The sequence below is a fragment of the Podarcis raffonei genome, chromosome 13 (genome assembly GCF_027172205.1).
Source record: "Podarcis raffonei isolate rPodRaf1 chromosome 13, rPodRaf1.pri, whole genome shotgun sequence".
Taxonomy (NCBI): domain Eukaryota; kingdom Metazoa; phylum Chordata; class Lepidosauria; order Squamata; family Lacertidae; genus Podarcis; species Podarcis raffonei.
The window spans coordinates 41,367,512-41,380,029 of NC_070614.1; the positions used below are offsets into that span (position 1 = coordinate 41,367,512).

Consider the following 12,518-nt stretch of genomic DNA (forward strand, 5'->3'; position numbering starts at 1 on the left):
AAAGAAGGTGGTCCTGCAGCAATGGAAGAGCGTTCAAGAAGGATAAGGCAGCTGCCCTTAGGATGACAGTTCTACAGCTTAGGTGCAGCCACCAAGGCCCTCTTCCAAATCCCAAACAAATGTAATTTCAATGCTGGTGGGATGTGAAGGAAACAGTCTCCAGAAGTCCTTAATAACGTGGAAGAAGATGTTCCTGCAAGTACGCCAATCCCAAGCCATTTAGGGCTTTGAACTAGGCCTAGTAATTAGCTAGAACCAGTGAACATTTGCAATAAGGGATTTAGGTCCTTCCCCTGATTGACTCTGGTCAACAGCCTAGCTGCAACATTTTGGACCAGCTGAAGTTCTAAATATCTTTCAAAGGCAGCCCAGCATAGCATGCATTGCAATAATCAGCCGTGATGTCCATTTCTCCAGCTCTGCCTGTTCTAAGATGAGACTTAGATGTTGGAGAACCATTGCGATGCTGGAGCTCATACTCCCATATATCTATATCCATGGGCTTCGAATGCAGAAACCTTAGCTTCAGTTAAAATCCAGGGGACGTGTTAGTAATGAGGACTTAAACGCCAATGCTTCCATTGGGAACGAGGTACCATCAACTCAGCTTGCAATGCAGTTAGTTGCCCCACAAAGCCCCACAGCACTCTGGTGGTGCTATGTTAGAATCGTAGAATCATAGAATTATAGGGTTGGAAGGGACCCTCAGGGTCATCTAGTCCAACCCTCTGCAATGCAGGAATCTCAACTGAAGCATCCATGACAGATAGCCATCCAACCTCTGCTTAAAAACCGCCCAGGAAGGAGAGTCCACAACCTTCTTCGTAGTTGCGCCCTCCCTGTGGAACACCCTCTCTTCAGATGTCAAGAACTATGGTACATAACTTTTAGAAACAAAATGAAAAACAAAATAAAAAATTCCTTCCAGTAGCACCTTAGAGACCAGCTAAGTTTGTTATTGGTATGAGCTTTCATGTGCATGAACACTTCTTCAGATTTTTAAATTTTATTTTATTTATTTAATTTTGTTTTGACTACGGCAGACCAACACGGCTGCCTACCTGTAACTGTAACTTTTAGAAGACATCTGAAGGCAGCCCTGTATCAGGAAGTTTTAAATGCTGGATATGTTACAATGTTTTATATACTGTATGCTGTAAGCCATCCAGAGTGGCTGGGGAAACCCAGCCAGATGGGCGGGATACAGTATAAATATTATTATTATTATTATTATTATTATTATTATTATTATTATTAACCTCCAGGGGCACGCCGTTCCACTCTCGAACAGCTCATTAATATGAAGAATAAATCTTATTTTTCTTTTTTTACTTTGCAAGGTTTTTATTGTCCTTCACCAGATCTTAACATATTACATTATTTGTAAGAACGGATTCCACATATCATTGAATCTGTCCATGGCAAGTCTGCGTTTGTATGCACGTTGTTCCTATGTTGCGCGTTTATTGAAGTCTTCAATCCAATCGTAGAAGGGAGAAGAATAAACCTTAGTGAAGTTAATACGAAGAATAAATCGGCAGGGTGCATGCGAGACTTTTGAAAGAAAGCTGAAGACTCGCAACGCTCAGCATCAGAGATAGAAGAGTTTGGGGCGGGGAAGCCGCCTGCGCGAGGAGTTAAAGGCACCGAGCTGCGATTTCCTCCGCATCCTAGAGAGAAGCGGGAGCGCAGCGAACCTGGAGAGCTGGAGGGACGGTACACGGCGGCGGCAACTTCCTGCAGGCACCCCGACGCACACGCGCGCCTGGCTGTGCGCTTCTCCGGCCACCGGTTTAGGGGGTGGAGAAAGGGGCTGGGCCCCCGAGGTCGCGCCCCCTCCCACTCCCCGCCCCCCAGCGCACAGCCCCATCCTCCCGGGAGAAAGCGCGCAGGGGATCGGCGCCCGCCGTGCGCCCCGGAGGAGGAGCGCGCTGGGTGAGTGCGCTTCCCTGGGCGCGGAGAGGTGCGGGTGGCCAGCGGACAGGAGCAGGATCCTGGCCACGGGAGGGAAGAGGCGGCTGGGGAATAAACTCCACCCGGGTTTGGGGGGAGGTGAGGGGTGTGGAGAAGATCCTCAGCCGCTTATGCCCGCGTAGTCCGGCAGAGCGCAGCCTGGCACGACCACCCCGCACCGTCCCCAAGAGGGGCATCAGGGCTGGCGCAACCTGCTGTCGCGGAGACAATGGCCATCGGAGGTTGGTGCCAGTGGGGAAGGAAGGGAGCTCCTTCTCCTTCTCTGGCTGGTTCCCCCTCACCGCCTTCCCATATATATCCAGGTATCCCTTCATTCTCACCCAATCCTGTCCACCTCCTGATTTCTGAAAGTCTCTGCCAGTTATCCATGGCGAATGTTTCCAAGAAATTGGCACGCGGATGTTGGGGTGGGTAAAACGTCGGTTGCGCCCCCCTCCACGTACACAAACTAGGCTTTCTTTGGCAAGACTCAGTTTGGCACACCCCTGGGAGCCTCGATAGTGCTCCTCTGGAGGCTTCCCCCCGCCTCGGCAAAAAAACCCAAACTGGCTAGGCTCCCCTCCCTTCCCGTAGCCACAGCCCTGCCCCAAGACCCTGTTCTTACAGGGGTTATTTCACTGTTCCCTTGCAGTTTTGTCTTGCCTTTCCCTCAAGATGCACTGGGGGGCAGGAGGAGCCCGTTCCCCTGCATGAACAAGCACATGCATGCACACACACATTATAATCAAACAACAACCCTGTGAGGTAGATTAGGCTGAAAGGTTGTGGCTGGCCCCAGGCCACGCAGTGAGCTTTCTAGCCAAGCAGGAATTGGATCCCAAATCTCCTCTTATCTTGTTTCTCTTTCTCCTTCCCCACTTTTCTGTCAGTTCCCCTCTTTCTCTTCCCATTCTGCTTTTTCTGTCTTTGATCCTTGTGTCACGGATGCTTTCGCAGTGATTCCTGCATTGCAGGGGGGTTAGTCTAGATGACTCTCAGGGTCCCTCCCAACTCTTCAATTCTATGGTTCAATGAAGTGAACATTTCTATTTCATACCATATTTATTACATTTGGATCATGTTTGCATACAATTTAGAACAGTGGGGATTTTGCCCTTAATTGAAACAGGGACTTGTCATTCAGAAGAAACACTTGTTATAAATGACTGCAAGTTTTATTTTGGATGCACGTTTTTAATAAAATGTGTTATCATCTTGAACTACATGGGTGAGGGAGGGAAGTGTTGGATTCACTGAGCATCAACGGGCAGCAAGAAAGTATGTGAATATTCGGAGCTGTCTTCTGTCGAGGCAGACCATTGGTTGATCTAGCGAACTATTGTCTCTGCTGATTGGAGGTTGTACTCCAGGGTTTCAGGCAGAGAGAAGCCTTCCCCATCACCACCTAAGACACCTGTACTAGGTGATTCTTTTCCAGCTGAAGATGCCCAGAACTGAACCCGAGATCTCTACATGCAGTGCAACTCCCTCACTCCCCCCCCCTTTTCTTTGTCTTTTAATAAATAGCATTATTTGTGTTGTATAGACCAGGAATCTGGATCTGTATACCTCAGTTCTGAATGTGCAACTTTTCTTTTTGGCCGTTCAGAGAAAGCAGAATAAAGAGTGCGGGGGTTAGGGAGGAGCTTAATCTCAGAATTGTGGGTTCGAGCCCCATGTTGGGCAAAATGATTCCTGCATTGCACGGGGTTGAGCTAGATGGCCCTTGTGGGCTCTTCCAGCTCTTAAAATTCTATGATTCTACAAGAATGAGATGGTGGGATGAATTCAATGGACCACTTCCTTTTTTTTTTAAAAAGATATTTATTGAAATTTTCCACTTTAATACATTAAAAAAATCAAAAAAACAAAAAAAGTTAAAAACACATAAAGTTTACAATCCTTATTTTTCTATAACATATTTCCCTGACTTCCCCACACCTCCCCTTCTTATATTCCAATTCAAATTGTTAGTTCAACAAGTTCTTATCCCCAATTTTTAACCTTTTTCTATTTAGTTCATTTTAAAAAAGCCAATTTTACCTTATAAACATCAATATTTATACATCAATTCTCATTCTTAAAACTTTTTTCTAAAGTCGACCCAAATTCCCTTCCACGACTTCCCCAATTTTCATACAATTAGCAAAACAAAATAAAAGCAAAAACAGATTGTAATTATGCACCCTTTGGATCCCCAAACTCCACCCCCCCCTTTCACGGTTTCAATCCCCAACAAATGTCCATCAGTCTTGATCTACTATCAGCCTGGAGATCTCACGTCCGAGGCTCTTAATTCTCTCTCAATTCCTCTCTGCCGGTTTTTTTGATAGTCCTTAATATTAAACACCAGATCTCGGAGAAGCTCTAGCCAAATGGGATCCATATTTCTTCCAGCCAGACCTCCATACTTAAAAGTGGAGCCCGAATCTTGTTTCTTACTCCTTTCAAGTCCAAATGTCCCCAAAGCTCCAACTTCCACCTTAATCAGATTTGTAATCCTTGGATCTTCAGATCTCCACATAAGGAGATCTCTCCATTCTTCAATCTCCAATTCAAACCAGATTTTCAACATCAAGTTCTTATTTTCCTTTGTAGCCATCATGTCAGGCCTCTGGCTCTCCTTTGTCACCTGCAGCATTACAGCTCCTCCTTCCTTTTCCTCAGGAACAACATATATCTCTTTCTCCACACTCTCAAAGTTCTCAAGTTTCTCTTCTTGTCCAGCTGCATAAACTTCCTGAGTCAAGTCCTTATCAAATTCAATGAATTTATTTACTGTTAAGTCCAGAGTTGCAACATTTGTAGCCAAAACATCAATTTGGCCTTGTAACTTTCCCAAGAGAACAAAAACTCTGTCCAATATAGCTTGTATTTTCCCTCCTTCAGCCATTCTTGTAATGTCCCAAAACCCCCTCTAGAGGGATTTTGGTTACTTAATATTTCTTCCAGTTCAAATCCAAAAGTCAAGTTAGTTTGTATCAGTTCTTCCTTATTTTCAACAAATTATAACCAAATTGTAACAAATATAACCAGCAGAGACAACAGAAACAAAGTTCTCTTTTTCAGCTATGACAGCTAATTTGACAGCTGTCAAACTCTTCAATACCTCTTCAACAGGCTCTCTCGCGGATCACTCCCGGGTCCAGGGGGGTGGCACTTCAGCTCCCAAAATTAGCTCTTATCCTCCAGTAAAATTACTTATACTGCCAAATCGTGAAATTAATGTCTTTTATCCAATAAACAAGAAAAAATTCTCTCGACCTTAGTTAGCTGATCCTTGCTTAAGATTATTTACAAGACGGGGAGACGGACTTCCTGTTTGCGCCTTCCCTGATCGTGCCTAATTCAAAAAAATTTTTTTCTTTGTAAATCCAATTTCCGTACTACTCACGGGTTGTTGCTTTTAAAGTCCAATTGTTCACAAGAAGAAGTCAGCGCTCTCCGACCATGGCATGCGGCTTCACTCCGCAGGAGAAGTAGTCGACTCTCAGCATCGCGCCGCTCACCCCGTCCCCCGTTCCGAAGCCTTTAAAAAGGCTCCTTCGCGGGTCGGGGGGCACAAATGGTGCCCGCCGAGTCACCAAGTTCACAGGCTTGACCGCCTGTGATTTCTGAGGGTCCCCGCGTCATCGCCGCGGCAGGACCCAACTCCTGCGGAGCCGATTCCCTCCGGAGCTCGGAGGGAATCCGCCATTAGCCGATGGCGCTAACCCGGAAGTCGACCACTTCCTGGTGCAAGCGGGGGAACTGCATTTTGTGACCTGCATTTTTCCTTGCAACAACCCTGTGATGTAGGTTAGAGAGAGCGGGGTGAGGAATGCCCCAAAAGTTACCTAATGTGCTTTATGGGCGAGTGGAGATTTCAACCTGGATTTCCCCGGGAATGAGTACTTTGTAACATTCTGTTTCATATCAAAATATACAGTGGTACCTCGTATTATGTACTTAATCCGTTCCGGAGGTCCGTTCGTAACCGGAAACTGCTCGTAACATGAGGCGTGCTTTCACTAATGGCACCTTCCACTGCTGCTGTGCCACCGAAGTGTGACTTCCGCTAGCATCTCGGGACAAAGTTTGCAACAGGGGACATCTACTTCTGGGTTAGTGTAGCGCGTAACCCAAAGCATTCGTAAGGGGGATGGTACGTAACACGAGGTACCACTGTACAGTGGTACCTCGGGTTACATACGCTTCAGGTAACATACGCATCAGGTTACAGACTCCGCTAACCCAGAAATAGTACCTCAGGTTAGGAACTTTGCTTCAGGATGAGAACAGAAATCGTGCGGTGGCGGTGCAGCAACAGCAGGAGGCCCCATTAGCTAAAGTGGTGCTTCAGATTAAGAACAGTTTCAGGTTAAGAACGGACCTCCGGAATGAATTAAGTACCACTGTATGTTAAAAAGAAGAGTGGAATAACTTTCTTCTTCTTCTTTTTACAGACTCCAAGACGATAGGAATCATAGAATTGTAGAGTTGGAACGGACCCTACTTTTTGCCCAAAGTAGAAAGCAAACCAGGGAAAGCAAACTGTGCTCTTCTTCCATATGCCCCTTGCATCCCCACAAATTGGCTTGGTGTTTTTTTGGTGGGGGGAGACCGTTCCCCACCCCCCAAACACCAGGTGTGGGGAGGAGAGGGGAAATGGTTCTGTCTGACAAGCTGAAATGCTTGCCATAGTGCTTCACTGAATTCCTTTCTAAAAATCACTTTTAGGTTGCCCTCTTAGGTTGGGATGACTATCTGCCCCAAGGATTTCCAGACCTACAGTGGCCCATAGGCATCATCCAGTTGGTCCGCAGTGTGTGTGGAGAACCCTGCGGGAGCAGCAGCTATGAAATGGTGGGGCCGGCCCATGAAATATTCATACTGCTTTTTAATTGTATTTTTATTGCTCCTTTCATTTCTCTATATTGCATCTTATTATTTATTTTTGCCGTTCGCCTTGCATTCTGCGCAATCCAAATTGAAATACAGTCAGATGCAATATATGAGAAATGAAAGAGGCAATAAAAACACAATTAAAACTTTCGCAGCCTCCAGTGCAATGCATTACAATTGCTGTGAAGGGCAGGAAAATCATTAAGACCCTCAGCAATTTCCAAGCAGCCCGTGGGGAAAATGTTTTTTGGGGGGGACCACTGCTCTATCCATTCTCTGCCTCCTGTTTCAATTTGAGATGCTCGGAAGAGACTGCAGTGTTCAGATTTCACAGTCTGCGGCTGTTGTTTTCTCCCACCCTGTCGTGGGCAGGATTCCCCATCGTTAAACCCAACATGATCTCCTGGATGGAGCAAAGGGACGAGCCGCGAGTCCTGAACCAGGACCTGGAGCGACGGCCAGAGGAAAGGGAAAGCGCAAGGGATGCTCACACAGGTGAGAGAAGTGGCAAAACTGTCACAGAACAGGGGAGCAAGACTAGAAGGGGCCAGAAGCCTCTGGGAAGGTTCTGCGGGGATCATGGTGTCGTGGTGTCACTTGGATGTACCGTATTTTTCACTCCATAAGACGCATCTGACCATAAGATGCACCTAGTTTTTAGAGGAGAAAAGGGGAAAAGCCCCTTTTTTTGAGGATCAGCTCAAAGTTGTTGAGCTTACTTTGCAAAGGGGAAAAATCCTGTTTTTATGGGGTTCAACTCACAGTTCTGCAGCTTCTTTAGGAAAGGAAAGGGAGCCGTTTCTACAGTTTCCAGACAGATAATCGAATCAGCCAATCACATGTCGCTGGGGAAACAAAAAGCCTCCGTCTGCAGAACATTCAACTATGGAGACCTGGGCAAGGGGCCGGGCCCAGAAAGGGAGCCAGCGGTCGACCACACATTCGCTCCATAAGATGCACAGACATTTCCCCTTACTTTTTAGGAGGGAAAAAGTGTGTCTTGTGGAGCAAAAAGTACAGTAAGTGGTTCAAATTTGGGAAGAGCAGCAGAGTGCTCGGCTTTTGCCTCAACTTAGCATCCTGAAGCCTTGTGAGTTCAGGTGCCCAGGCAGGTGAGGAAGCAGGGTGGGAGCTCAGTGGTTGAAGCGCCTACTCTGCGTGCACAAAGTGCCAGGTTCATTTGCTAGGTAGGGCAGAGACAGATACCCTGCTTGAATTTCTGGAGAGCTGCTGCCAATCATTGTACTGAGCTAGGTAGACCCAGCGGTCAGACACAGGGCAAGGCAGCTCCCTGTGTTCCTGGACTGGCACATATCTTCCAACGCAGTGACGCCCAAATCCACACCTATCAGCCAATCACCCATTCCCACCACCCTTCTGAGTAATACCCCTCCCCACCCTCTCACTATATATAAGGGTCTGGTGACTTCTGTTTCAGTGTATCTGAAGAAGTGTGCATGCACATGAAAGCTCATACCAATAACTAACTTAGTTGGTCTCTAAGGTGCTACTGGGATGAATTTTTTTATTTTTTATTTTATTTGGTTTTGACTATGGCAGACCAACACGGCTACCTACCTGTAGCCCATATCCAGGACATTGTCTTCCGGGTCTGCACTCCCCATGTGTCAAATGACCCATGTGAGATCGTGTCCCCACAAAACCGCTTTTTTTCAGACACACCGCCCCAAAAAATGTGCTTTCGGGGCATCGTGCTTGAAAAAAGCTCGAAATTGCATGAAAACGCGGTGGCCATTGGATGGCAGAATGAGGAAATCCCGACAAAAGAACAGTGGCAAGAGAAACTGATGAATTATGCAGAACTGGCTAAATTGACACACAAATTGCGAGACAGGGACAACTGTGATTTCAAGGAGGAATGAGAACTTTATACAAATTACTTAAAAACACAACAAAATGAATTGGACTCCTTGGCAGGTTTTGAATAAACATACACCAATTTATTCATTGACAACATGGTAGATAGATAATGTAAGGATTTGTATAATTTTATAACATGCAGAGAATAATATGCGTTGAGAAATCAGAGAGGAGCTGAGGGAAGTCTCCGGGGGAGGGTTTGGGGGTGGGGAAAAAGGGGGGGAAATAATGAATATGATATGTTTTGATAAGTTGTTATGTTGAAGTTGCTAATAAAAATATTTTTAAAAAAGAAAAGAAAACGCAGCGGCCATTTTGGCCGCTGTCCTCTTGCGAGAAAAAGCAGGAAAGTCCTGTTTTTTTCCAGGGCAGTTGATGGGTATGCTAGCAAGATGGGGGGCCATTTTCAATTATGCTGCTGCAGTTGTTGTGGAAGGGGCTCCTCACGCCCCCCAGGTCTTTGCCTGGCATCATCTCACTGTTTCTGTTTCTATTGCCTGTGGCAATATAAAATGGATTTAAAAAACAAGTAAATAAATGCAGAAACCACAAAGAAGAAGAAGTTTAAAAATCACAACACTTTTGTTCTCTTTTCTCAACTCTCTCTCTCTCTCCAGATGAGGGAACAACCAGTGAGAATGAGGACTGGGAAGAGGAAGAAACCCCGGTTGCTCCAGAGGACCCCAACTCTGAGGGTTCCCCCTTGGTTTCCGCCCCAGTCCTGGGCTGGGAGGAGGCCTGCGAAGTCCTGCAGGGGGGCGGCAGCAGCAGCGGCGGCGGCGGGGAGGGGGGCGGCAGCACCAAGGCGAGAGGGGCCAAATCCGGCCGAGGGAGGCGCCCCTGGGGTAGCCGCCCCTGTCGCCGAAGCTACCGCCGCGTGGCGGCCCCTCCCACCCGCTTCTTTGACTGCACGGACTGCGGGAAGAGCTTCACTCTGAGCTCTCACCTGATCCGCCACCAACGGGTGCACACGGGGGAGAGGCCCTTCGGGTGCCGGTCGTGCGCCAAGAGCTTCTCTCAGCGTTCGGACTTGGTGCGCCATGAGCGCACGCACACGGGCGTGAAGCTCTACCGCTGCACGCAGTGCGACAAGTCCTTCTCTGAGAGCTCCCACCTCATCCGCCACCAGATCATCCACTCAGGCGAGAAGCCCTTCAAGTGCAACGTCTGCGGCAAGCGCTATGGCGACAGCTCCTACCTCACCGTCCACCAGAGGGCGCACACGGGGGCCCGCCCCTACCGCTGCGCCCGCTGTGGCAAGAGCTTTGGCCGCTCCTCCACGCTCATCCGCCACCAGCGCGTGCACGGCGACCCGGCGCCCGCCCCAGGAGACAAACCGCGACCTCGTGGAATCTGGACGGCCTTCGCTCGCCTGCCCAGCCCCAGCCCAAGCGATGGGGACTCAGAACAAACCCTGTCTCCGCAGAGGTCGCCAACATTACCCGGGCCTTCCCTCACGCCCTCCATGCTGCCCCTGCCGTCTTCCCCTCGGATCGACCCGCGCTCCATGAGGATTATGGGGTGGCAGTGGGGCGTTGAATAAAGGCTGGGCGTCTGGTCCGTACGAGACACAACAATACTGGTGGCAACTGGTTTCTGGAAAGCGAGATGATTAATGCATGCGGCCACAGGATTTGATCGCCAAGAGGACATCGGTCCTTGGGAGGAAAGAATGGGTGATGGGGGACTGGTTGCTCGGTCGCCATGGTGACCGAAGAACTGGTGATTTTACCACAGAGCGTTTATTGACCACCAGGCAAAGAGGTTGGCTGTGGGCTCTTTGCTGAGGGCAATTTGTTGTTGGGGGAGAAATGGGTTAGGGGAGTGCGGTTCCCAACACTAATACTTTGCTTACCAGAGCCAATCCCATTCCTGGAAGGGTATTCTAGGGCGATGCATCTATTACCAGGGCAACGGAGCTGGGTAGTTTGGTTACCATGGGCGATCAGTTGCTACGGAAAGGTGAATTGGATGGTGATTCAGGAAGTTACAATTCAGGTTCTCAAGCAAGCAGAAGGAAAACAGAATTAGCTCTCAATGAAGTTGATTATTTTGTTCACTTATTCTGATAAAGAAAGGCTGAGATCATGAGGAATCCTGGGTTGTTATCCAGATAATTAAGACAGCGGAGATCTTAGTAAATCACTCGTCAGAAGGGAATGGTAAAGATTGGTCATGCCCTCGTTATAAGCGGCCAGTTTCCATGGTAGCCAAAGAATGATGGATAAGTGGAATCGGAGGCCGAGAGATTTGACTAAGGAAGGGCAGCCCACAAACATGGCAGCTGGCGGAGGGAGAAGGCCCAACAGCTTCAGGGTTGGGTTAGCGAAAACATCAGTGTTTCTTTATCGGGTAAGCTGTGTGAGATAAGGAACTTATCAAGGGAAGGGAAGTCCAATTTGAAAGAGGTACAGATGAGTTTTGCGGAGTCCCATTGATCGCAGTTGGTTGCTAGGAAGTGAGGAAACGGGCAGCTTGGGTGATTTCAGAACTTTGGTTGCTAAGGAGTCAGGGACCAGCCACTCAGTTGCTAGGGCTTGTGGCTTGAAAGGGAGGAGATTGGCAGATTGGTTGCTAGGAGATGGGAGGTAGCACAGGTGTGAGGAGATGGGTGGTTTGGTTGCCATCTTAGTCGTGTCCTCTGTGGTTGTTGTTTTTCCCCCATTTAGGCATCCCAAAAACCAAAACTCGTTAAGGTGTCCTCAAGCCTTTTTTCATTCAGCCCGACATTTATTTTCTGGTCAGCAGGTAGACTGGCCAGACCTTCAAGCCTTGGTTCTCTGTTCCACCTCCAACTTCTTGCTGGGGCTCTTGGGAAAGGAGGAGGTTTGGAAGGCAGGAGGATTTTTGGATGGCAAAACGGACACTTCGACCAGGAGACAAGGCAGCCATCTTGTGGCAGGAGATAGTTGTATACATTGGGGCTGGAACCCAGGCTGGCGTTAAGTCAACTTTTCTTCACTGGTAAATGTTCTGCCTGTTTCAGAGAAAGGTGTGTGGGTTTTTTAGGAATTTCTCACTACTGTAAGATGACAAATGTATTTATTGGTCTTTGCCCTCCCTGCTCCCCCATACTTCTGTCCTAAAATTGTCTAATTTAGACTCTAAGCCTGTTACAAGCAGGGGCCTTTTATTAAACAAATGATTATAATACAATGGTGATGTCTGCAAAAATCTCATGAGGGGACTCTGTGGTGTAGTGGGAAGTATTTATTATCAAATAATAATAATTACAATAACAATAATAACGGTGATGCTTTAAGAACATCATTGTGAGGGGACAAACCTGTGGTTTCAGATACTGTTGGACTCCAACTGCCATCAGCCCCAGCCAGCATGGCTAGTGGAGGGCCATAGGTACCACACCCGTGGCCTAGATGTTGGGCTTCAGCTGCCATCATCCTTGACCATCTAGCAAACTTACCTGTTGTCTCCCAAGTTTCATGCCACAAATAAAATAGTTGAAGCAGCATGATCCCTTTTCAATTATTTGTCCAAACATTCTGAGCCACTGTTGAGCCAGGTTCCCATTTTGCAGCTTGCTTAACCTGAGGGTTAGTATCCAGCCCTCATGACAATCTTTAAGATTGGGAGGACAACAGCGACTTGTGGTCATCCAGACATCACTGGACTCCCAACTCCCATCATTCCTGACCATTAGCGGGGACCACACGTTCTCCATCCCTCATGCAAGGGGTTTAACAGAAAGCAAAACAGATGAGGTACAAGAGCAGAATAGGAGAGAATCAATAAAATGGCATTGACTTGCACTCTGTCATTAATTGTAGGCCGTGGCCTAA

General features: G+C 47.7%; 1 protein-coding gene across 1 annotated transcript; it reads left to right on the forward strand.

The window, feature by feature from the left end:
- Positions 1 to 1,607: 1,607 nt before the first annotated feature.
- LOC128399825 (zinc finger protein 316-like) lies at positions 1,608 to 12,188 on the forward strand. Its single transcript, XM_053361603.1, has 3 exons — positions 1,608 to 1,935; positions 7,210 to 7,332; positions 9,336 to 12,188. Exons 2-3 carry the CDS (start codon positions 7,233 to 7,235, stop codon positions 10,259 to 10,261), a joined length of 1,026 nt encoding a protein of 341 aa, XP_053217578.1. The 5' UTR covers positions 1,608 to 1,935; positions 7,210 to 7,232; the 3' UTR covers positions 10,262 to 12,188.
- Positions 12,189 to 12,518: the final 330 nt, after the last annotated feature.